The following is a 23620-nucleotide window of genomic DNA, read 5'->3' as shown; positions in this document are numbered from 1 at the left end:
GCGACGTCATCCATGTACAGGGAGGTTTTAACTTGAGCGCCTCCGCTGCCTGGGATTGTCACCCCTCTTATGCTCGCATCCTTCCGAATAGACTCAGCAAAGGGTTCAATACAGCAAACAAACAAGACCGGGAAGAGAGGACAGCCCTGTCTGACTCCAGATTTGATCGGGAAACTTTCAGATTCCCACCCGTTGATTGAGACTGCGCTACTGATGTTTGTGTAGAGCAGTTGGATCCAATTGCAGATTCCCTCCCCAAACCCCATTTTGGAAAGCACGTCCATCATGTAGGTGTGCGATATCCTGTCAAAAGCCTTCTCTTGGTCCAGGCTGATGAGGCAGGTGTCCACCCTCCTGTCCCGTACGTAGGCGATCGTATCCCTGAGTAGCGCAAGACTATCAGAGATCTTCCTGCTGGGTACAGTACAGGTCTGATCGGGGTGAATCACAAACTCCAGAGCAGACTTGACTCGACTGGCTATGACTTTGGACAGAATCTTGTAATCAACATTAAGCAGTGAGATGGGCCGCCAATTTCTGATTTCTGCCCTCTCCCCCTTCTGCTTGTAAATGAGGGTGATGATGCCTTTCCTCATGGATTCTGACATGCTGCCGGCCAGGAGCATACTCTCGTATACTTCCAGCAGGTCCAGGCCGACCCAGTCCCACAGGGCCGAGTACAACTCGACCGGTAAGCCGTCGCTCCCGGGAGTTTTACTCGTCTCGAAAGACTCGACGGCCTTTGTCAGCTCGTCCAGAGTTAGCGGCTTGTCCAGTCTCTCCCTCCTGCTGTCATCTAAGACCTCTGTGATAGATGACAGGAAGGACTGGGAGGCTCTGCTGTCTGTGGGCTTCGCGTCATACAGCCCAGCATAAAAGGATTTGCTGATCCTTAGTATGTCGGACTGCGAAGACGTTACCGAGCCATCTTCTTCCTTCAGGCTGCTGATAACAGAGCTCTCTCTGTGTACCTTTTGGAAGAAGTAACGCGAGCACGTCTCATCCTGCTCGATGGAGCGGACTCTGGACCGGAAGATGATCTTGGAGGCCTCCTTGGCAAAGAGCGAGGCCTGCTGGCTCTTCAACTCTTGGAGGTCCTCCTTGACCTCGACCCCCATTGACTGCAACCAGAGTAGATTTTGCATAATTTTCTGGAGTCGGGATAGTTCCCTCTGTCTCTCTCTCGCCTTCTGAACACCTTTGTGGATGAAGAACCTCTTGATGTTCTCCTTAATCGCTTCCCACCAGTGAACTGGAGACTCAAAGAGGGGTTTCATGATCCTCCAACCTTTGTAATCCCTTTTGAGTTCCTCAACGTTCTCTGGGGTCAGCAGTGTCGCATTGAGCTTCCACGTCCCTCTGCCAACCCGCTGGTCGTCCTGTAAGTGACAGTCGGCCAGTAAGAGGCAGTGGTCGGAGAAGAAGACCGGCTTGACGTCGGTGGATCCGACCGTGACAGCACGGGACACAAACAGGAAGTCAATCCTGGACCGGGCAGACCCGTCCGATCTTGACCATGTGTATCTGCGCTGCGCTCCGTCTGCAGGTTTGCAGAAGACGTCGTGCAGTTTGGCATCTTTAACTGTTTCTATTAGGAATCTGGACGTAATGTCCAGTTTGCTGTCGTCACTGCCAGATCGTCCAGCCGCATCGATGATGCAGTTGAAGTCACCGCCTAGGATGACCGGCCTGGACGTCGCCAGCAGCAGTGGGAGCTGCTGGAAGACGGTCAGCCGCTCGCTGCGTTGTACCGGGGCGTACACGTTGATCAACCGGAGCGGAGCGTTGTTGTACATCACGTCTGCTACGAGGAGGCGGCCGCCCACCACCTCCTTAACTTCGGAGATGGTGAAGTTACCTCCCCGCAGCAGAATACCCAGGCCGGAGGAACGGCAGTCATTACCCCCCGACCAGATCGATGGCCCGTGGGACCACCATCACGACCACTGCCTGTAGGTGCTGAGGTGTGGTATTCCACACTCCTGCAGAAACAATAGGTCAACTTTGACCTTGGCAAGGTAATCCAAGGTTGAAACACATCGCGTAGTAGATTTAATGCTACCCTAATTAATGGAAGCAATTCTTACACCCATTTTTTACCAAAGATTAGTTGTTGCTTCCCATACCATTTGTCCTCGCTAGTCCCAGTCCTTCGGGATGTTCCTGCATACCCATCGTGTGCGCAAGCAGTTTCACGTTGGTTGGGCTCAGAAACCCCTCCTGATTTTTCATGCAGGGTTTGTGCCGCTCGGGTGACATCGGGGGGGTCTTGGAGGCAGAGCGGATTGGGTTGTCCTCAGCTGCTTCCATCTGTTCCTCCTCAAAAACATCACAGCTCCCGGTCTCCCGGAGCTCAGGTGCGCCAGACGTGTCTTTGCTCCCGGTGTCCCGGAGCCTCCTCTTGCCACTGGTTTGGGTGGTGGCTTTGGGATGTTTTTTCTTTGTGGTTTTCCTCTGGACCACTTGCCACTGACCTGTTTGTCCATCTGCTGCCTCCTCCTCCATTGACTCTGTCTGTGGAGGAGGGGTTTCCGGGCGCTGGGTAGGTGCTGGGTCGTTGGTTTCAGCTGCCTCCCCTTCCTTCTCAGGTTGAAGTTCCTCACTGCGGAGAAGGTTGCTGGTCTCCTTTCGAACAGCGGACGCCTTCGTCGAAACTTCTCCCGGCCTTTCCTTGGACCTTGCCGCCTGAGCATAGCTGAGACAACGTTTGGGGCAGGTCTTGTAGAGATGGCCTGCCGCACCGCACAAGTTGCAACACTTAGTCTGCTTACAGTCCTTGGTCTGATGGCCTTCCTCCTTGCAGTTCTTGCAAACAACCGTGCTGCAGTTGGCTGCCATGTGACCAGATTTGCCACAGGTGCGGCAAACTCTGGGCTGCCCAGCGTAGACCAAGAAGCCTCGACTTCCCCCGATAGCGAAGCTGGAGGGAGGGTGGATGATGGCTCCACTGGGATCTACCTTCAAGGTCACCTTGACCTGCCGCTTGCTGGTCCAAATCCCAAAGGGGTCCTTGACATCAGTGCTGCTGCCGGCCACCTCGACGTACCTGGCGAGAAAGGTGAGTACATCCACCACCGGAACATGGGGGTTGTAGAGGTGAATCGTCACCACCCGGTCCCGTTGAGATGGAAGCGTGAAGAGCGGCTCCGCTGTGAGGATCGACAGTGGCGCCCGGTCCCCTTTCTCCTTGAACGCCTTCAGGAACTTGATGCATCCCGCCAAGTTCCGGAACGTCACGTCGAAGTATCCACTGCTGGGGAAATCCTGCACATTCTGATATTACTGTTGCGGAGTGTCTCATTTTTGATTTTATGGAACTCTAAGAATGACTGAGAAAGATGTCCTATATTTGCCCTGCCATCTAGGACAAGGCGGTCTGTTTGATCAGTGCCCCATCCATCACCTTTAACATTCTCTCCCTCCACCACCAGTACTGTGGCTGTGTGGGCACCATCTACATCCCATCGTTCACCAGACTTTTAATCACCTGTCCTAATATCTCCTTCATTGACTTGGGGTTAATATTTGGCTGATTCCTTCGGATGTTTTATTTCCTTAAAGGCACTATAGAAATGCAAGTTGTTATTTTCTTGTGGTTCTGTTCTTCCTCCCTGCTGTCCCTCATTCTAAATTCTCACTCATGGGGGACTAACTGGAGAGCTCACTCAAAGAGACAACACAGGCATGAAGGGCCAAATGGCCTCTTACTGTGCTGTATGATTGTATAATGTGACTGATAGAATGAATAGTTCTCTCTCTATCCCCTCAAAACTTGCTATTGAGAGAATTATTGGAGGTTTCAAGAAGCAGTTGGATGAAGATTTCAGGGCGAGGGGACCTCAGGAGAGAGGAACGTGCTCCAGTCGGAGCTAACAGGGATTACAATATAGTGATGGAAGGAGAAGGCTATTCAGCCCATCTTAACTCATCATTTGGAGGGATTCTGTTGTCCCAATTGCCGCATTCCCAGCTTTCTGCCTTTAGTTCTTTATCCAGAATTTTAGTTCATACATTGATCACTGTGTTTGTATCAAGCCCCTGAGATCAGTCTTAAAATTACCTTTCAATAGTTTGAACCTGTGCTCTACTCCAACACTTTAAAATAAAGTAATATTCACACTTAGCTTTTTCTATAGCCTGAACAATCCTATATCACTCTGTAAGATCACCGGTCAGATACTCCCCGCCACCCCCGTTTCCAAGCTTCATAGCCCACATCTCTCCCATCTTTCCTCAATGGCTCAGAATTCTGACACCATGGGCTTGATTTCAATCCAGGGTCGGGAATCCGATGTCCGGATAATTTCCAGGTTCCGACCTCACACCTCTGCCACGTCGCTAACGTGATGCCATTTTTAAATGTTAACGGCCTGATTGGGCAGGGGATGAGCTCAGCGCCCAATTAGAGCGTTACGTTTCCTTGTTGTTTTCTGGTTCCCAGAGGTTGGAAATAATCACACTTTAATCTTGGAAAGGCTTGAGCTTTTCATTTATTTGTTCAGCCACCATGCTGCCTGCTGTAGGACTGGTGAGACTGGTTTTCTGTTACATATCACCTGACTCTCCAGTGCAGCCGTGAATGTGGCCCCACTGGAACACTTACACGTAACAACTAGTTCCTATCTAATTAGTTCCTAGCACTTTACAGATAGTATAACAATATATATCGAAGAGGCTCCGAGCGCCTCCAGGAGGCAGGTACTGCCTGCCTAGCACCAGAGGCAGAGGCAAGTGGCAGCCGTGATGGGACCTCGCACTGCCTTTCCAAGGAGAGTAGCCAATTCCTCAGAGGAACAAATAGTTAATGGAACAGAAGCAAAACAGTCAAAACAAAGGTACTGTGCACGTCCCTGCACAGGCTATCAGAGTCTCTGATAATTTTAAACATTTAAAGAAACACTTTCTCTTTGCCCCACAGGGAATGCGACAGCTCTGCACTAATGTGCACCAGACTGTTCAGTTTCGCTGGACTGTCATTCCAAAATGATGATGCTGACTGCCCCGCCCCATTGACTAGCTCCTAAAGGAGCTTAATGGGCCCTTCACTGGAGACAAACAGCTTCCCTGGCCCCTCCCTAGCTCTGACATTGAAAATCGCAGACTCTCCTGGAGATGTTGGGTTCCTTGAGACAACCTCCAGGATCACTATCTTCAAATCACATCCATTCCGGCTACCAATCCCATGGCCCTTTGAAAGTCCAGCTCTGGGAATCAGACCTGTGACTTCTCTCTGCACTGCCTCCAGCAGTGGAATATCTCCCTTGTTTCATGGTGATCAGAAATGGATGCAGTGGTTGAGCTGTGGTTTGACCAGAGTCCTGTACAGTTTGATCATTACCCATCCTGATCAATTTTTCACTCTTCTAGCTGCAATCTAACCTTTGATTGGCTTTGCTGGTCGCTCAGGAGATGTGTTTCAGTGTGCGGTGAAACTCTGGAAGTTTAGTTTGGATTGTGACGATCCAATATTTAAATAGTCACTGTCTGCTGTCATTTTGAGCCTTGTTGCTCAGCATTGACAGGAAGTGGCAACTGCAGAGGGTGAGATGAGGATCATCCTGATTAAAGTGATCAGGAAACCAGCACACGAGCTGACCCCAAACCTCCAGACTGTTTCCTGTCTATTCCTAATTCTGCTTTCCACTCCACCAGCATTTTAGCAGCACAGGAAATAGGATCAGAACTAGACCATATGGCCCATCGAGCCTGCTCCGCCATTCAATACGATTATGGCTGATCTCGGGTTTCAATTCCACTTTCCTGCCCCACTCCCCACATCCCTTGATTCCCTGAGAGACCAAAAATCTATCTATCCCAGCCTTAAATGTATTCAATGATGGACCATCCAAAACCCTCTGGGGTAGAGAATTCCAAAGATTCACAACTCTGAGTGTAGTAATTTCTCCTCATCTCAGTCCTGAATGATTGACCCCTTATCCTGAGACTGTGTCCCCGTGTTCTAGACTCCCTGACCAGCGGTAATAATCTCTCAGCTTCGACCCTATCAAGCCCTTTCAGAATCTTGTATGTCTCAATTAAATCAGCTCTCATTCTTCTAAACTCCAGAGAATATAGGCTCAATTTACTCAGCTTCCCATCATAGGGACCAATTTAGTAAATCTTCACTGCACTGCCTCCAGTGCAAATATATCCTTTCTTAAATGTGGAGACCAAAACTGCACACAGTATTCCAGGTGCGGTCTCACCAAAGCCCCGTACAATTTTAGTTAGACTTCTTTATTCCTGTACTCCAATCTGCTTGCAATAAAGGCCAACATGCCATTTGCCTTCCTAATAGCCTGCTGTACCTGCATATTAACTTTGTGTGTTCCTTGTACGAGTCCCCCAAGTTTCTCTGAACATCAACACTTACCATGTTCACACCTTTTAAAAAATATTTTGCTTTTCTATTTTTACGACCAAAGGAACAACTTCACACTTCCCTACATTATACTCCATTTGCCATCTTGTTGCCCACTCCCCTAACCTGTCTATAGCTCTTTGCAGCTGCTCTAGATCCTCCCTGCAGCTTACCTTTCCACCAAGCCTTGTATCATCAGCAAACTTAGATAAATTACTATCTGTCTCTTCATCCAAGTCATTAATATAGAGTGTAAATAGCTGAGGCCCCAGCACTGATCCTTGCGGCACCCCACTATTCACTGCCTGTCAACTTGAAAATGCCCCATTTATGCCCACTCTCTGCTTCCTGTCTGTTAACCAATCCTCTATCCACGCTAATATATCATCCGCAACACCATGAGCCCTTATCCTGCCTATTAACCTTTTATGTGGGACCTTATCGAATGCATTTTGAAAATCCAGGTATACTATACTATATCTACTGGTTCCCCTTTATCTACCCGACTAGTTACATCCTCAAAAAACTCTAATAAATTTGTCAAACAGGATCTCCCTTTCGTAAAACCATGCTGACTGGTTCTGATCATACTATGCTTTTCCATGTGCAATGTTAAGACTTCTTTAATAATAGTTTCCAGCATCTTTCCAATGACTGATGTGAGACTAATTGGCCGGTAGTTCCCCGTTTTCTCTCTACCTCCTTTCTTGAAAAGCAGTGTAACTTTTGTCAACTTCCAATCTGACAGCACCATTCCTGAATCTTAAGGAATTCTGGAAAATCATAGCTAGTGTCTCTACTGTCTCTGCAGCTATCTCTTTTAGAACCCTAGGATGCAGGCCATCTGGTTCCACGGACTTGTCAGATTTTAGTCCATCAAGTTTCTCCAATACTTTTTCTCAGCTGATATCAATATCCTTAATTTCCTCACTCTTTTTAGCCCCTAGGTTATTGCCTATTTCTGGTATGGAACTTGTATCTTCTACTGTGAAGACAGACACAAAATATTTGTTCAATGCCTCTGCCATTTCCTCATTCCCCATGATGATTTCTCCTGTCTCTGCCTCTAAGGGACCAATGTCTACTTTAGCTACTCTCTTCCTTTTTATGTACTTAGAAAAGCTTTAACAATCTGTTTTTATATTGCTGGCTAATTTACTCTCGTATTCTATTTTTTCCCTTTTTATCAATTTTTTGGTGGCCCTTTGCTGGTTTCTAAAAAACTCCCAATCCTCAGACTTACTACTATTTTTTGCAACATTGTAAGCCTCTTCTTTTAGTCTAATACTCCTGAGTGAGCCACGGATAGGTCTTTCTTGACAAGTTTTTTTTTTTGAATGGAATATACTTCAGTTGAACACTTTGAATTGTTCCTTTAAATGTTTCCCACTGTTCATTTACCACCATACCTTCCAGTCTATTTACCCAATTAACCTCAGCCAGTTCTCCCCTTATACCTTTGTAATTGGCTTTGTTTAAGTTTACGATTCTTGTTTGTGATTGAAATGTGTCACTTTCAAACTTAACATGCAATTCAATGGTATTATGATCCCTATTTCCCAGTGGATCGTTTACTACGACATTGCTTATTAACCCTGTTTCATTACACAATACGAGATCTAAGATAACTTTAACCCTAGTCGGTTCGACTACGTATTGATCCAAGAAACTGTCCCGAAAGCAATCTACAAATTCATCTTCCAGACCACTGTTGCCAATTTGATTGTCCCAGTCTATATGCAGATTAAACTCCCCACAATCAATACATTACCTTTGTTACACACTCCAATAATTTCCCATTTAATATTCTGTCCAATAATATAACTACTGTTAGGGGGCCTGTAAACTACTCCCACCAGTTTTTTCTGACTCCTGCTATTCCTAATTTCCACCCAAACTGATTCTACTTCATGATCTTCTGAGGCCAGATCCCTTCTTATTAATGTCCTTATGCCATCCTTTACTATCAGGGCTACCCCTCCTCCTTTGCCATTCTCTCTGTCTCTCTGAAATATTGTGTACCCTGGAATATTCAATTCCCAACCTTGATCTCCTTGTAATCATGTCTCGGTAATGGCAATTAGATCTAGATCATTTACCTCTATTTGTGCCACTAGTTCATCTATCTTATGACAGATGCTTTGTATTACATTAGATATTAGAAGCAATCTTGTTCTGGTAAGTCATAGAAAGAAAACAATTTATATACTGTCTTTCACAGCCTCAGGATGTCCCAAAGTTCTTTACAGCCAATGAAATACTTTTTGAAGTGTAGTCACTGTTGTAATGTAGGAAACGTGACTGCCAATTTACTCACAGAAAGCTCACACACAGCAATGTAATACTGACCAGATCACCTGGCGACAGGTGTTGGGTGGAGGGATAAATATTGGCCTCAGGACACCTGGGAGAACTCCCCTGTTCTTCTCTGAAGATTGGACATGGGATCTTTTACATCTATCTGAGAGGGCAGACAGGGTCTCGGTTTAATGTCATAGGATTGCTACAGCACAGAAGGAGGCCATTCGACCCATCATGTCTGCACCAGCTCTCCAAAGAACAAAGAAAATTGCAGCACAGGAACAGGCCCTTCGGCCCTCCAAGCCTACACTGATCCAAATCCTCTATCTAAACCTGTCGCCTATTTTCTAAGGGTCTGTATCTCTTTGCTTGCTGCCCATTCATGTATCTGTCCAGATACATCTTAAAAGACGCTATCGTGCCCGCATCTACCACCTCCGCTGGCAATGCGTTCCATGCACCCACCACCCTCTGCGTAAAGAACTTTCCACGCATATCCCCCCTAAACTTTTCCCCTTTCACTTTGAACTCGTGTCCCCTTGTAATTGAATCCCCCACTCTGGGAAAAAGCTTCTTGCTATCCACCTTGTCTATACCTCTCATAATTTTGTACACCTCAATCAGGTCCCCCCTCAACCTCTGTCTTTCTAATGAAAATAATCCTAATCTACTCAACCTCTCTTCATAGCTAGCGCCCTCCATACCAGGCAACATCCTGGTGAACCTCCTCTGCACCCTCTCCAAAGCATCCACATCCTTTTGGTAATGTGGCGACCAGAACTGCACGCAGTATTCCAAATGTGGCCAAACCAAAGTCCGATACAACTGTAACATGACCTGCCAACTCTTGTACTCAATACCCCGTACGATGAAGGAAAGCATGCCGTATGCCTTCTTGACCACTCTATTGACCTGCGTTGCCACCGTCAGGGAACAATGGACCTGAACACCCAAATCTCTCTGTACATAAATTTTCCCCAGGACTTTTCCATTTACTGTATCGTTAACTCTTGAATTGGATCTTCCAAAATGCATCACCTCGCATTTGCCCTGATTGAGCTCCATCTGCCATTTCTCTGCCCAACTCTCCAGTCTATCTATATTCTGCTGTATTCTCTGACAGTCCCCTTCACTATCTGCTACTCCACCAATCTTAGTGTCGTCTGCAAACTTGCTAATCAGTCCACCTATACTTTCCTCCAAATCATTTATGTATATCACAAACAACAGTGGTCCCAGCACGGATCCCTGTGGAACACCACTGGTCACACGTCTCCATTTTGAGAAACTCCCTTCCACTGCTACCCTCTGTCTCCTGTTGCCCAGCCAGTTCTTTATCCAACTAGCTAGTACACCTTGGACCCCATGCGCCTTCACTTTCTCCATCAGCCTACCATGGGGAACCTTATCAAACGCCTTACTGAAGTCCATGTATACGACATCTACAGCCCTTCCCTCATCAATCAACTTTGTGACTTCCTCAAAGAATTCTATTAAGTTGGTAAGACATGACCTTCCCTGCACAAAACCATGTTGCCTATCACTGATAAGGCCATTTTCTTCCAGATGGGAATAGATCCTATCCCTCAGTATCTTCTCCAGCAGCTTCCCTACCACTGACGTCAGGCTCACCGGTTTATAATTACCTGGATTATCCCTGCTACCCTTCTTAAACAAGGGGACAACATTAGCAATTCTCCAGTCCTCCAGGACCTCACCCGTGTTTAAGGATGTTGCAAAGATATCTGTTAAGGCCCCAACTATTTCCTCTCTCGCTTCCCACAGTAACCTGGGATAGATCCCATCCGGACCTGGGGACTTGTCCACCTTAATGCCTTTTAGAATACCCAACACTTCCTCCCTCCTTATGCCGACTTGACCTAGAGTAATCAAACATCTGTCCCTAACCTCAACATCCGTCATGTCCCTCTCCTCGGTGAATACCGATGCAAAGTACTCATTTAGAATCTCACCCATTTTCTCTGACTCCATGCATAACTTTCCTCCTTTGTCCTTGAGTGGGCCAATCCTTTCTCTAGTTACCCTCTTGCTCCTTATATATGAATAAAAGGCTTTGGGATTTTCCTTAACCCTGTTTGCTAAAGATATTTCATGACCCCTTTTAGCCCTCTTAATTCCTCGTTTCAGATTGCGCCTACAATCCCAATATTCTTTCAAAGCTTCGTCTTTCTTCAGCCGCCTAGACCTTATGTATGCTTCCTTTTTCCTCTTAGCTAGTCTCACAATTTCACCTGTCATCCATGGTTCCCTAATCTTGCCATTTCTACCCCTCATTTTCACAGGAACATGTCTCTCCTGCACGCTAATCAACCTCTCTTTAAAAGCCTCCCACATATCAAATGTGGATTTACCTTCTAACAGCTGCTCCCAATCTACATTCCCCAGCTCCTGCCGAATTTTGGTATAGTTGGTCTTCCCCCAATTTAGCACTCTTCCTTTAGGACCACTCTCGTCTTTGTCCATGAGTACTCTAAAACTTACGGAATTGTGATCACTATTCCCAAAGTAGTCCCCTATTGAAACTTCAACAACCTGGCCGGGCTCATTCCCCAACACCAGGTCCAGTATGGCCCCTTCCCGAGTTGGACTATTTACATACTGCTCTAGAAAACCCTCCTGGATGCTCCTTACAAATTCTGCTCCATCTAGACCTCTCACACTAAGTGAATCCCAGTCAATGTTGGGAAAATTAAAATCTCCTATCACCACCACCCTGTTGCTCCTACAGCTTTCCATAATCTGTTTACATATTTGTAGCTCTATCTCACGCTCGCTGTTGGGAGGCCTGTAGTACAGCCCCAACATTTTTACCGCACCTTTCCTATTTCTGAGTTCTGCCCATATTGCCTCACAGCTCGTGTCCTCCATAGTGCCCTCCTTCAGCACAGCTGTGATATCCTCTTTGATCAGTAATGCAACTCCTCCACCCCTTTTACCTCCCTCTCTATCCCGCCTGAAGCATCGGTATCCTGGGATATTTAGTTGCCAATCATGCCCTTCCCTGAACCAAGTCTCAGTAATAGCAATAACATCATTCTCCCAGGTACTAATCCAAGCCCTAAGTTCATCTGCCTTACCTATTACACTTCTTGCATTAAAACAAATGCACCTCAGACCACCAGTCCCTTTGCTTTCATCATCTGCTCCCTGCCTACTCTTTCCCTTAGTCACGCTGACTTCATTATCTAGTTCCTTACAGGCTTTAGTTACTACCTCCTTACTCTCCACTGACCTCCTCATTTGGTTCCCATCCCCCTGCCACATTAGTTTAAACCCTCCCCAACAGCGTTAGCAAAAGCACCCCCAAGGACATTTGTTCCAGTCCGGCCCAGATGTTGACCGTCCAATTTGTTATAGTCCCACCTCCCCCAGAACCGGTCCCAATGTCCCAAAAATCTGAACCCCTCCCTCCTGCACCATCTCTCAAGCCACGCATTCATCCTGACTATTCTTTCATTTCTACTCTGACTATCACGTGGCTCTGGTAGCAATCCTGAGATTACTACCTCTGAGGTCCTACTTTTTAACTTGGCTCCTAACTCCCTAAATTCTGCTTGTAGGACCTCATCCCATTTTTTACCTATATCATTGGTGCCTATGTGCACAACGACAACTGGCTGTTCACCCTCCCCCTTTAGAATGTTCTGCAGCCGATCTGAGACATCCCTGACCCGTGCGCCTGGGAGGCAACATACCATTCGGGAGCCTCGTTTTCGACCACAGAACCGCCTATCTACTCCCCTTACAATCGAATCCCCTATGACTATAGCCCTTCCACTCTTTTTCCCGCAGTTCTGAACAGCAGAGCCAGCCACGGTGCCATGAACCTGGCTACTGCTGCCTTCCCCGAATAAGCAATTCACTTAGTGCCATTCCCCTGCCTTCTCCCTGTAACCCTGCACATTCTTCCTTTTCATATAACTATCTAATTGCCTTTTGAATGTTTCAGTTGAACCTGCCTCCACCACGTTCTCAGGCAGCGCATTCCAGACCTTAACCACTCGCTGTGTGAAAAAGATTTTCCTCATGTTGCCATTGCTTCTTTTATCAATTACTTTAAATCGTTGCCCTCTCATTCTCGATCCTTTCATGATTTTGAATATCTCTATCAAATCACCTCTCAGCCTTCTCTTCTCCAAGGAAAACAGCCCTAACTTCTCCAATCTATCTTAATAACTGAAATTCCTCATCCCTGGAACCATTCTCATGAATCTTTTCTGTACTCTCTCCAATGCTTTCACATTTTTACTAAACTGCAGCACTCAGAACTGGACACAATACTCCAGTTGAAGTCAAACTTTTGTCTTATACAAGTTTAACATAACTTCCTTGCTCTTGTACTCTATGACCCTATTAATATAGCCCAGGATACTGTATGCTTTATTAACCACTCTCTCAACCTGTTTTGCCACCTTCAAAGATTTGTGCACATATACACCCAGGTCCCTCTGCTCCTGCACCCCCTTTAGAATTTTTCCCTTTATTTTATATTGTCTTTCCATATTCTTCCTACCAAAATGAATTACTTCACATTTCTCCATGTTGAACTTCATCTGCCACCTGTCTGCCCATTCTACCGGCTTGTTAATGTCTTTTTGAAGTTCTAAATTATCCTCCTCACAGTTCACAATGCTTCCAAGTTTCATATCATCTGCAAACTTTGAAATTGTACCCTGTACACCAAGGTCTAGGTCATGAATATATATCAGGAAGAGCAAGGGTCCCAACACTGACTCCTGGGGAACTCTACTACAAACCTTCCTCCAGCCCAAAAAACATCCATTAATCACAATTCTCTGTTTCCTGTCACTCAGCAAATTTTGTATTCATGTTGCTACTGTCCCTTTTATTCCATGAGCTATAGATTTTCTCACAGGTCTGTTGTGTGACACTTTATCAAACGCCTTTTGGTAGTCCATGTACACCACATCAACAGTATTGCCCTCATCAACCCTTTCAGTTACCCCTTCAAAAAACTCCTCCGGCAAGTTAGTCAAACACGATTTTCCCTTAACAAATCCATGCTGGCTTTCCTTACTTAATCCACATTTGTCCATGTGACTATTAAATTTGTTCCGAATTATTGTTTCTAGACGTTTCCCCACCACCAAGGTTAAGCTGTAGATGGTCTGTAGATGCTGGGCTTATCTTTACATCCATTTTTGAACAAGGGTGTAACATTTGCAATTCTCCAGTTCTCTGGCACTACCCCTAATTCTAAGGAAGACTAGAAAATTATGGCCAGTGCCTCTGTGATTTCCACCCTCACTTCCCTTAGTATCCTTGGATGCATCTCATCTGGTCCTGGTGTTTTATCAACTTTAAGTATAGACAACCTATCTAATATCTCCTCCTATTCAATTTTAAATCCTTCTAACATATTAATTGCCTCCTCTTTCACCGTGGACTGGGTTGCATCTTCTTCCTTGGTAAAGACAGATGCAAATTATTCATTTAATACCTCAGCTATGCCTTCTGCCTCCATGTGTAAATCCCCTTTCTGGTCGCTAATCGGCCCCACTCCTCCTTTTACCACCCTTTTGCTACTTATATGTCTATAGAAACCTTTGGGATTTCTTTTTATGTTAGCTGCCAGTCTCTTTTCACACTCTCTCTTTGCTTCTCTTATTTGCTTTTTCACTTCGCCTCTGACCTATATTCTGCCTGGTTCTCGGGTTGTTTTATCCACCTGACATCTGTCATAAACGCACTTTTTTTTCTTCTTTTTTATCTCTATCTCTTTTGTAATTCAGGAAGCTCTGGATTTGTTTGCCCTATCTTTCACCTTCAAGGAAATATATCTTGAATGTCCCCGACCTCAGTTGTTTTTAAAGGTAGCCCATTGTTCAACTACTGTTTTTCCTGCCAACATTTGATTCTAATTTATTCAGCCCATCTCTCATTGTCACATCTGAAAGATATATGTGCCATTTGGAGTGATAGTAGATGACGAGAGAGAGCTCTGATCCCATCGATCCATCTGATCCCATCCTTCCAGAATCCCATGAGTCCGATATCCTGGTCTCCACTAACCTCCCAAGCAACATTCAACTAAATACCTGAAGGGAAACAAATTGCAGGGCTATCGGGGAAAGAGAAGGGTGGGGGGAGCAAACAGCGGGAGGTCGGAAAAACTATTTGGATAGCCGACACAGGCATGATGGGCTGAATGGCCTCCTTCTGTGAGATTCGATGTGTTTTTGCTTTCCTGGCTGTTAAAATTAGTTCGTTTTTAACCCAGCACCAGCAACTGTGAAAACACCAACAACCCATGGAACTGGACCATCAAAACCACCACCTAAACCTCCCGGGACTGGGCCAACCACCACTGGGGCATCGACTCCATCAAAGGCCCCTCCTGGACCCCCTGGATCCACAGCAGCAAAACCCCCCGGACCTGGGCCTACCACCACCAAACCTCACCTTCCTGGATCAATAACTACAGCTAACCCTGGGCCTCCAGGCTCAGTAACTCCATCCCGAAAACCACCCGATGGATCTGAAACTGGACTAACAACAAGTAAGCCAGCTGGTCTCACACTGTGCCGACTCCCAGACCATCATCATCACTTACTGATCACCCCTGATCACACTGAATGAGAGAGCTGATCCAATAGGACGGGGTGCACTTAGACTAGCCTGGGGCCAGTGTCCTGGTGAATCGTATAACTAGGGTAGTAGATAGGGGTTTAAACTAAAAAGGGAGGAGGCAGAGGGTTCAAGTGAGGGTTTTCTTTTAAATTTGAAGGAAATCCAGGGATATGGTGATACAGTGGAAGAGTGGAGTTGATGTAAAAGATCAGCCATGAATGGTGGAGCAGGCATGAGGGGCCGAGTGGCCTCCTCCAGCTCCTATTTCTGACGTTCTTATGATTTTAAGGAACTCTAAGAATGACTAAGAAAGATGTTCTATATTTGCCCCACCATCTAGGACAAGGCGGACTGTTTGATCAGTGCCCCATCCAGCACCTTAAACATTCTCTCCCTCCACCATCAGTACTGTGGCTGTGTGGGCACCATCTACAACCCGTGTTCACCAGACTTTTAATCACCGGTCTTAATATCACCTTCATTGACTTGGGGTTAATATTTGGCTAATTGCAGTCTTTGGCATGCTTTACTCTGTTAATGGTGCTATAGAAATGCAAGTTGTTATTTTCTTGTAGTTCTGTTCTCACTGCCTGCTGTCCCTGATTCCAAGTTCTCACTCATGTTGGGCCAAGTGGAGAGTTCTTAATCTGGAAGTTGAGTTTGGATTGTGACGATCCAATATTTAAATAGTCACTGTCTGCTGTCATTTTGAGCCTTGTTGCTCAGCATTGACAGGAAGTGGCAACTGCAGAGGGTGAGATGAGGATCATCCTGATTAAAGTGATCAGGAAACCAGCACACGAGCTGACCCCAAACCTCCAGACTGTTTCCTGTCTATTCCTAATTCTGCTTTCCACTCCACCAGCATTTTAGCAGCAGTGGCGCAGTGGTTAGCACCGCAGCCTCACAGCTCCAGGGATCCGGGTTCGATTCTGGGTACTGCCTGTGCGGAGTTTGCAAGTTCTCTCTGTGTCTGCGTGGGTTTTCGCCGGGTGCTCCGGTTTCCTCCCACATCCAAAGACTTGCAGGTGATAGGTAAATTGGCTGTTGTAAATTGCCCCTAGTGTAGGGAGGTGATAGGGAAGATGGGATTACTGTAGGATTAGTATAAATAGGTGGTTGTTGGTCAGCACAGACTCGGTGGGCCGAAGGGCCTGTTTCAGTGCTGTATCTCTAAATAAAATAAAATAAGTCATAGAAAGAAAACAACTTGCATTTATATAGCGCCTTTCACAGCCTCAGGAATGTCCCAAAGTTCTTTACAACCACTGAAATACTTTTTTGAGTGCTAGTATAATGGAGGAAATGCGACAGCCAATTTGCACACAGCAAGATCCCACAGACAGCAGTGTGATAAATGACCAGATCATCTGCCTTTAGGTGTTGGGTTGAGTGATAAATATTGGTAATTTGCAGATGACAGGACAGAGGGCTCTGTGCAATCCTTCCAGAATCCCAACCCAATAGTTATTACTTCACTGCATCAGCTGTGACTTAAATGAATCCAATATTGAGCTCTCATAACCTGCCTGGCTACTCCCAGTTAAAACTTGAAAGGAAAGAGCAGGGGAGTGGGACTAATTGGATAGCTCTTACAGAGACCGGCACAGGCACGATGGGCCGATTGGCCTCCTGTGTTGTTAAATTCAAGAGACTGTCACAGTTATTGGTGCTTCACACTGTTGGAAACCCAGTAGTATAAACTTTATGAATTAACATTCGTTAATCAACAGTCAGCACTGGTCCATGAATTACATACACTGGCATTCATTCCCAAATTCCTGTTTACAGATTTCCGACAGTGGAAACTTTACTGAATAAAATGTAAAGTTTATGCAACATTTATCAGAGGAGACTAAAAGCAAACTGAATCAAGCCAGGCTGTGAAAGTTGCAATGTTTGACAACTGATGGAAAATGTTGATCAGCTTATGCCGGGGGATTTCGATCCTGATATTCTCCTCTTCCACTCTCTCGGTCTCCAATACCAGACTTTGCCAAGAATAGTGCCTGTAAATTGGCACTTGAGGAAAGCCAGAGATTACTTGCCATTTCCTTTCCTCTTCTTACTATCTCCAGGTGTGGACCAAGAATGGACCTTGTGAAGAGAATCATGGCAACTGAACCATATTAACAACAACTTTCATTTGTATAACACCTCTAATGCAGTCAAATACTTTAAGGCATTATCAGCCAAAATTTGACATGGAGTAACATTAGATATTAGGACAGGTGACCAAAAGACAGTTTTTAAGGAATGTCTTTAAGGAGGAGAGAGGCGGAGAGTTTGGAGAGGGAATTCCATAGTTTGGGGCCCAGGCCGCTGAAGGCACGGCCGCCAGTGGTGGAGTGATTAAAATTGGGGATTCATAAGATGCCGGAATTAGAGGAGTGCAGAGATCTCAGAGGTTTGATTTTAAAATTATGATCCTTGTATTTAAACTCCTCCATGGCCTCACCCCTTCCTATCAATGTAACCTCCTCCAGTCCCACAATCCACCAAGATATCTGTGTTCCTCCAATTTGGTCCCGTTGAGCATCCCTGATTTTAATCGCTCCGCCATTGATAGCCGTGCCTTCAGCTGCCTGGACCCTAAGCTCTGGAATTCCCTCCTGAAACCTCTCCACCTCTCTCTCCTCCTCTAAGACACTGCTTAAAATCTACCTCTGACCAAGCTTTTTATCACCTGTAGTAATATCTCCTTGCGTGACTTGGTTATATTTTGTTCTATAATGCTCCTGTGACGTGCCTTGGGAAGTTTTATTACATTAAAGATGCGATATAAATACAAGTTGTTGGTGGTGGTTATGGGGCTGGTGGGGTTACAGTGAGAGGTGAAGCGTGGCCTAGTGGTATTGTCACTGGACTAGTAACCTAGTGACCCAGGGTATTGGTCTGGGGACATGGGTTCAAATCCCACCACAGCAAAAGGTGGAATTTGAATTCAATTAATAAATGTGGAATTAAAAAAGCCAGTCTAATGATGGCCATGAAACCATTGTTGATTGTTGTAAAAACCCACCTGGTTCATTAATGTCCTTTAGGGAAGGAAATCTGCTGTCCTTACCTGGTCTGGCCTACATGTGACCCCAGACCCACAGCAATGTGGTTAACTCTTACATGCCCTCTGAAATGGCCTAGCAAGTCACTCAGTTGTATCTAACTGTTACAAAGTCAATAAAAAGGATACCTATCCCAAATGGGCTGCAGCGGTTCAAGAAGGCACCTCACCACCACCTTATCAAGGGCAATGAGGGATGGGCAATAAATGCTGGCCTGGCCAGCAACGCCCACATCCCATGAATGAATAAAAAAAAAATACATGGGTGAGAATTATAAATTAGTGGTGTTGCTGGACTGAGAGCCAATGCAGGTCAGTGATCATGGAGTGGTGGTGGTGGGGGGGGGGGCAATGACCGGTGGGGGAGCAGTGAGCCAGGGGCAGTGAGCGGGGGAGGGGGGAGGGGCAGTGAGCAGGTGGGCAGTGAGCGGGGTGGGGGGGGGGAAGGGGCTGTGAGCCGGGGGCAGTGAGCGGTGGGGTGGGGCGGGGGGGGTGGTTGCTGTGAGCCGGGGGCAGTGAGCGGGGTGGGGGGTTGCTGTGAGCGGGGGTTGCTGTGAACGGGGGGGGGGGGGCGTTGCTGTGAGCAGGGGGTAGTTGCTGTGAGCCGGGGGCAGTGAACGGGGGGTAGTTGCTGTGAGCTTGGGGCAGTGAGCAGGGGGGGGTTGCTGTGAGCAGGGGCTTGGGGGGTTGCTGTGAGCAGGGGGCAGTGAGCGGGGGGGGCGCCGGGGGTTGCTGTGAGCAGGGGGTAGTTGCTGTCAGCAGGGGGCAGTGAGCAGGGGGGTAGTTGCTGTGAGCCGGGGGCAGTGAGCGGGGGGGGGGTTGCAGTGAGCAGGGGGGTAGTTGCTGTGAGCCGGGGGCAGTGAGCGGGGGGGGGGTTGCAGTGAGCAGGGGGGTAGTTGCTGTGAGCTGGGGGCAGAGCGGGGGGGGGGTTGCAGTGAGCGGGGGGGGTTGCAGTGAGCAGGGGGGTAGTTGCTGTGAGCTGGGGGCAGTGAGCGGGGGGGGGGGGTTGCAGTGAGCGGGGGGGGGTTGCAGTGAGCATGCTGGATATTCAGCAGCAGTAGCACCCAAAGAAGGGGAAACATATTGATGTTTTTTGCTCATTAATGTCACAGAACATCAATAAAGCTTCTGTTTAAATAAACTGTTTTGCAGGTTCACCAGCGATAAACCCAAGGCTGATGTACGAAGCCAAACACATGGCTGCCCTTGGTGTCCCATTAGCCATACTGCTGATTATTTGTCTCATTATCATTGGAATTCTCCTCAACAAACTCTACCCTGGAAAACTGAAATGGAAAACAATAAAGGAACGAACAGGAGCAAAGCTAAAATTTGTGAGTGGCTGAACTCTGAGTTACACAAACAGAGAAACTTTGTCTGAAAGGTTGAACAAAGCTTGAGAAGGGCAATCCCAGAGGAAGAGATGGGATATGAAATGATGGGATTTGATGTGTTATAATGACTGGGCCTTGGGCATAATTTTAAAGTTTGCAGATAACACAAAACTCAGAAATGTAGCAAACAGTCAGGAGAATATTAACAAACTCCGGGGGAACAGACACAGACTGGTGAAATGGGCAGACACATGGCAGATGAAATTTAACACAGGGAAGTGATTCATTTTGGTAGGAAGAATGAGGAAAGGCAATATAAACTAAATGGCTCAATTGTAAAGGGGGTAAAGGAACTGAGAGACCTGGGGCTGTATGTTCACAAATCTTTGTAACTTAGAGGACAAGTTAAGAAGGCTGTTAAAAAAGCAGATGGGATTCTGGGCTTTACTAATAGAGTACAAAGGGAAGGAAGTTATACTAAACCTTTAGACAACACTGGTTAGGCCCCAGCTGGAATATTGTGTCTAATTCTGAGCACCACACTTTAGGAAGGATGTCTGGGCTGAGGAGAGGAGGCAGAGGAGATTTACTAGATTGGTTCCAGGGATAGAGTCATAGAGTTATACAGCACAGAAACAGGCCCTTCGACCCATCGTGTCTGTGCCGGCTATCAAGCACCTAACTATTCTAATCCCATTTTCCAGCACTTGGCCCGTAGCCTTGTATGCTATGGCATTTCAAGTGCTCATCTAAATACTTCTTAAATGTTGTGAGGGTTCCTGCCTCTACCACCCCTTCAGGCAGTGCGTTCCAGATTCCAACCACCCTCTGGGTGAAAAATTTTTTCCTCAACTCCCCTCTAAACCTCCTGCTACTTCCCTTAAATCTATGCCCCCTGGTTATTGACGCCTCTGCTAAGGGAAAAGTTTCTTCCTATCTAACCTATCGATGCCCCTCATAATCTTGTATGTCCTCCCTCAGCCTTCTCTGCTCTAAGGAAAACAACCCTAGCCCTTTCAGTCTTCCTTCATAGTTGAAATGCTCCAGCCCAGGCAACATCCAGGTGAATCTCCTCTGCACCCTCTCCAGTGTAATCACATCCTTCTGATAGTGTGGTGCCCAGTACTGTACACAGTATTCCAACTGTGGCCTAACAAGCATTTTATACAGCTCCATCATAACCTCCCTGCTCTTACATTCCAAGCCTCGGCTAATAAAGGCAAGTATCCCATATGCCTTCCTAACCACCTTATCTACCTGTGCTGCTGCCTTCAGTGATCTATGGACAAATACACCAAGGTCCCTCTGACCCTCTGTACTTCCTAGGGTCCTACCATCCATTGTATATTCTCTTGCCTTGCTAGTCCTCTCAAAATACATCACCTCACACTTCTCAGGATTAAATTCCATTTGCCACTGCTCTGCCCATCTATATCGTACTGTAATCTAAGGATCTCCTCCTCACTATTTACGACACCACAAATTTCCGTGTCATCTGCGAACTTACTGATCATACCTCCTATATTCATGTCTAAATCATTAATGTAAACTACAAACAGCAATGGTCCCAGCACTGATCCCTGTGGTACACCACTGGTCACAGGCTTCCAATCGCAAAAACAACCCTCGACCATCACCCTCTGCCTCCTGCCACTAAGCCAATTTTGGATCCAATTTGCCAAATTGCCCTGGATCCCATGGACTGTTACCTTCTTAACCAATCTTCCATGCGGGACCATATCAAAAGCCTTACTGAAGTCCATATAGACTACATCAACTGCTTTACCCTCATCTACACTTAGGGAAGGGGCCATACTGGACCTGGTATTGGGGAATGAGCCCGACCAGGTGGTCAAAGTTTCAGTAGGGGAGCATTTCGGGAACAGTGACCATAATTCCATAAGTTTTAAGGTACTTGTGGATAAGGATAAGAGTAGTCCTCGGGTGAAGGTGCTAAATTGGGGAAAGGCTAATTATAACAATATTAGGTAGGAACTGAAGAATTTAGATTGGGGCGGCTGTTTGAGGGTAAATCAACATCTGACATGTGGGAGTCTTTCAAATGTCAGTTGATTAGACTCCAGGACCGGCATGTTCCTGTGAGGAAGAAGGATAAGTTTGGCAAGTTTCGGGAACCTTGGATAACGAGGGATATTGTGAGCCTAGTCAAAAAGAAAAAGGAAGCATTCGTAAGGGCTAGAAGGCTGGGAACAGATGAAGCCCTTGAGGAATATAAAGAAAGTAGGAAGGAACTTAAGCAAGGAGTCAGGAGGGCTAAAAGGGGTCATGAAAAGTCATTGGCAAACAGGATTAAGGAGAATCCAAGGCTTTTTATACGTATATAAAGAGCAAGAGGGTAACTAGGGAAAGGGTTGGCCCACTCAAGGACAGAGGAGGGAATCTATGCTTGGAGCCAGAGGAAATAGACGAGTTACTAAATGAGTATTTTGCATCAGTATTCACCAAAGAGAAGGACTTGGTGGATGATGAGCCTCGGGAAGGGAGTGTAGATAGTCTCAGTCATCTCATTATCAAAAAGGAGGAGGTGTTGGGTGTCTTGCAAAGCATTAAGGTAGATAGGTCCCCAGGGCCTGATGGGATCTACCCCAGAATACTGAGGGAGGCAAGGGAAGAAATTGCTGGGGCCTTGACAGAAATCTTTGCATCCTCATTGGCTACAGGTGAGGTCCCAGAGGACTGGAGAATAGCCAATGTTGTTCCTTTGTTTAAGAAGGGTAGCAAGGATAATCCAGGAAATTATAGGCCGTTGAGCCTTACGTCAGTGGTAGGGAAATTATTAGAGAGGATTCTTCAGGACAGGATTTACTCCCATTTGGAAACAAACAAACTTATTAGCAAGAGGCAGCATGGTTTTGTGAAGGGGAGGTCGTGTCTCACTAACCTGATCAAGTTTTTTGAGGAAGTGATGAAGATGATTGATGAAGGAAGGGCAGTGGATGTTATCTATATGGACTTTAGTAAAGCCTTGGACAAGGTCCCGCATGGCAGACTGGTACAAAAGGTGAAGTCACACGGGATCAGAGGTGAGCTGGCAAGATGGATACAGAACTGGCTCAGTCATAGAAGACAGAGGGAAGCAGTGGAAGGGTGCTTTTCTGATTGGAGGGATGTGACTAGTGATGTTCCGCAGGGATCAGTGCTGGGCCCTTTGCTGTTTGTAGTATATATAAATGATTTGGAGGAAAATGTAGCTGGTCTGATTAGTAAGTTTGCGGACAACAGAAAGGTTGGAGGAGTTGCGGATAGTGATGAGGATTGTCAGAGGATACAGCAGGATATAGATCGGTTGGAGACTTGGGCAGAGAAATGGCAGATGGAGTTTAATCCGGATAAATGTGAGGTAATGCATTTTGGAAGGTCTAATGCAGGTGGGAGGTATACAGTAAATGGCAGAACCCTTAGGAGTATTGACAGGCAGAGCGATCTGGGCGTACAGGTCCACAGGTCACTGAAAGTGGCAACGCAGGTGGATAAGGTGGTCAAGAAGGCAAATGGCATGCTTGCCTTCATCGGTCGGGGCATAGAGTATAAAAACTGGCAAGTCATGCTGCAGCTGTACAGAATCTTAGTTAGGCCACACTTGGAATATTGCAAACAATTCTGGTCGCCACACTACCAAAAGGATGTGGAGGCTTTGGAGAGGGTACAGAAGAAGTTTACCAGAATGTTGCCTGGTCTGGAGGGCATTAGCTATGAGGAGAGGTTGGATAAACTCGGATTGTTTTCACTGGAACGACGGAGGTGGAGGGGCGACATGATAGAGGTTTACAAAGTTATGAGCGGCATGGACAGAGTGGATAGTCAGAAGCTTTTTCCCAGGGTGGAAGAGTCAGTTACTAGGGGACATAGGTTTAAGGTGCGAGGGGCAAAGTTTAGAGGGGATGTGCGAGGCAAGTTTTTTACACAGAGGGTGCTGAGTGCCTGGAACTT

General features: G+C 46.5%; 1 protein-coding gene across 6 annotated transcripts in view; it reads left to right on the top strand.

Moving 5' to 3' along the window:
• The window catches only part of LOC137377218 (cadherin-related family member 5-like), a 251555-nt gene that overhangs the window by 224780 nt on the left and 3155 nt on the right, over positions 1-23620 (top strand). For 3 of the 6 annotated variants that reach the window (XM_068046750.1, XM_068046751.1, XM_068046749.1), the window contains 2 exons: positions 14925-15203; positions 19488-19669. In XM_068046750.1, coding sequence (XP_067902851.1) covers positions 14925-15203; positions 19488-19669 — 461 coding nt within the window. The remainder of the gene's footprint in view (positions 1-14924; positions 15204-19487; positions 19670-23620) is intronic. The other 3 variants (XM_068046752.1, XM_068046754.1, XM_068046753.1) reach the window with 1 other exon arrangement.

This window comes from Heterodontus francisci, chromosome 14 (genome assembly GCF_036365525.1).
Source record: "Heterodontus francisci isolate sHetFra1 chromosome 14, sHetFra1.hap1, whole genome shotgun sequence".
NCBI classification, from domain to species: Eukaryota; Metazoa; Chordata; class Chondrichthyes; order Heterodontiformes; family Heterodontidae; genus Heterodontus; species Heterodontus francisci.
This window is presented reverse-complemented; position numbering and strand designations above follow the sequence as displayed.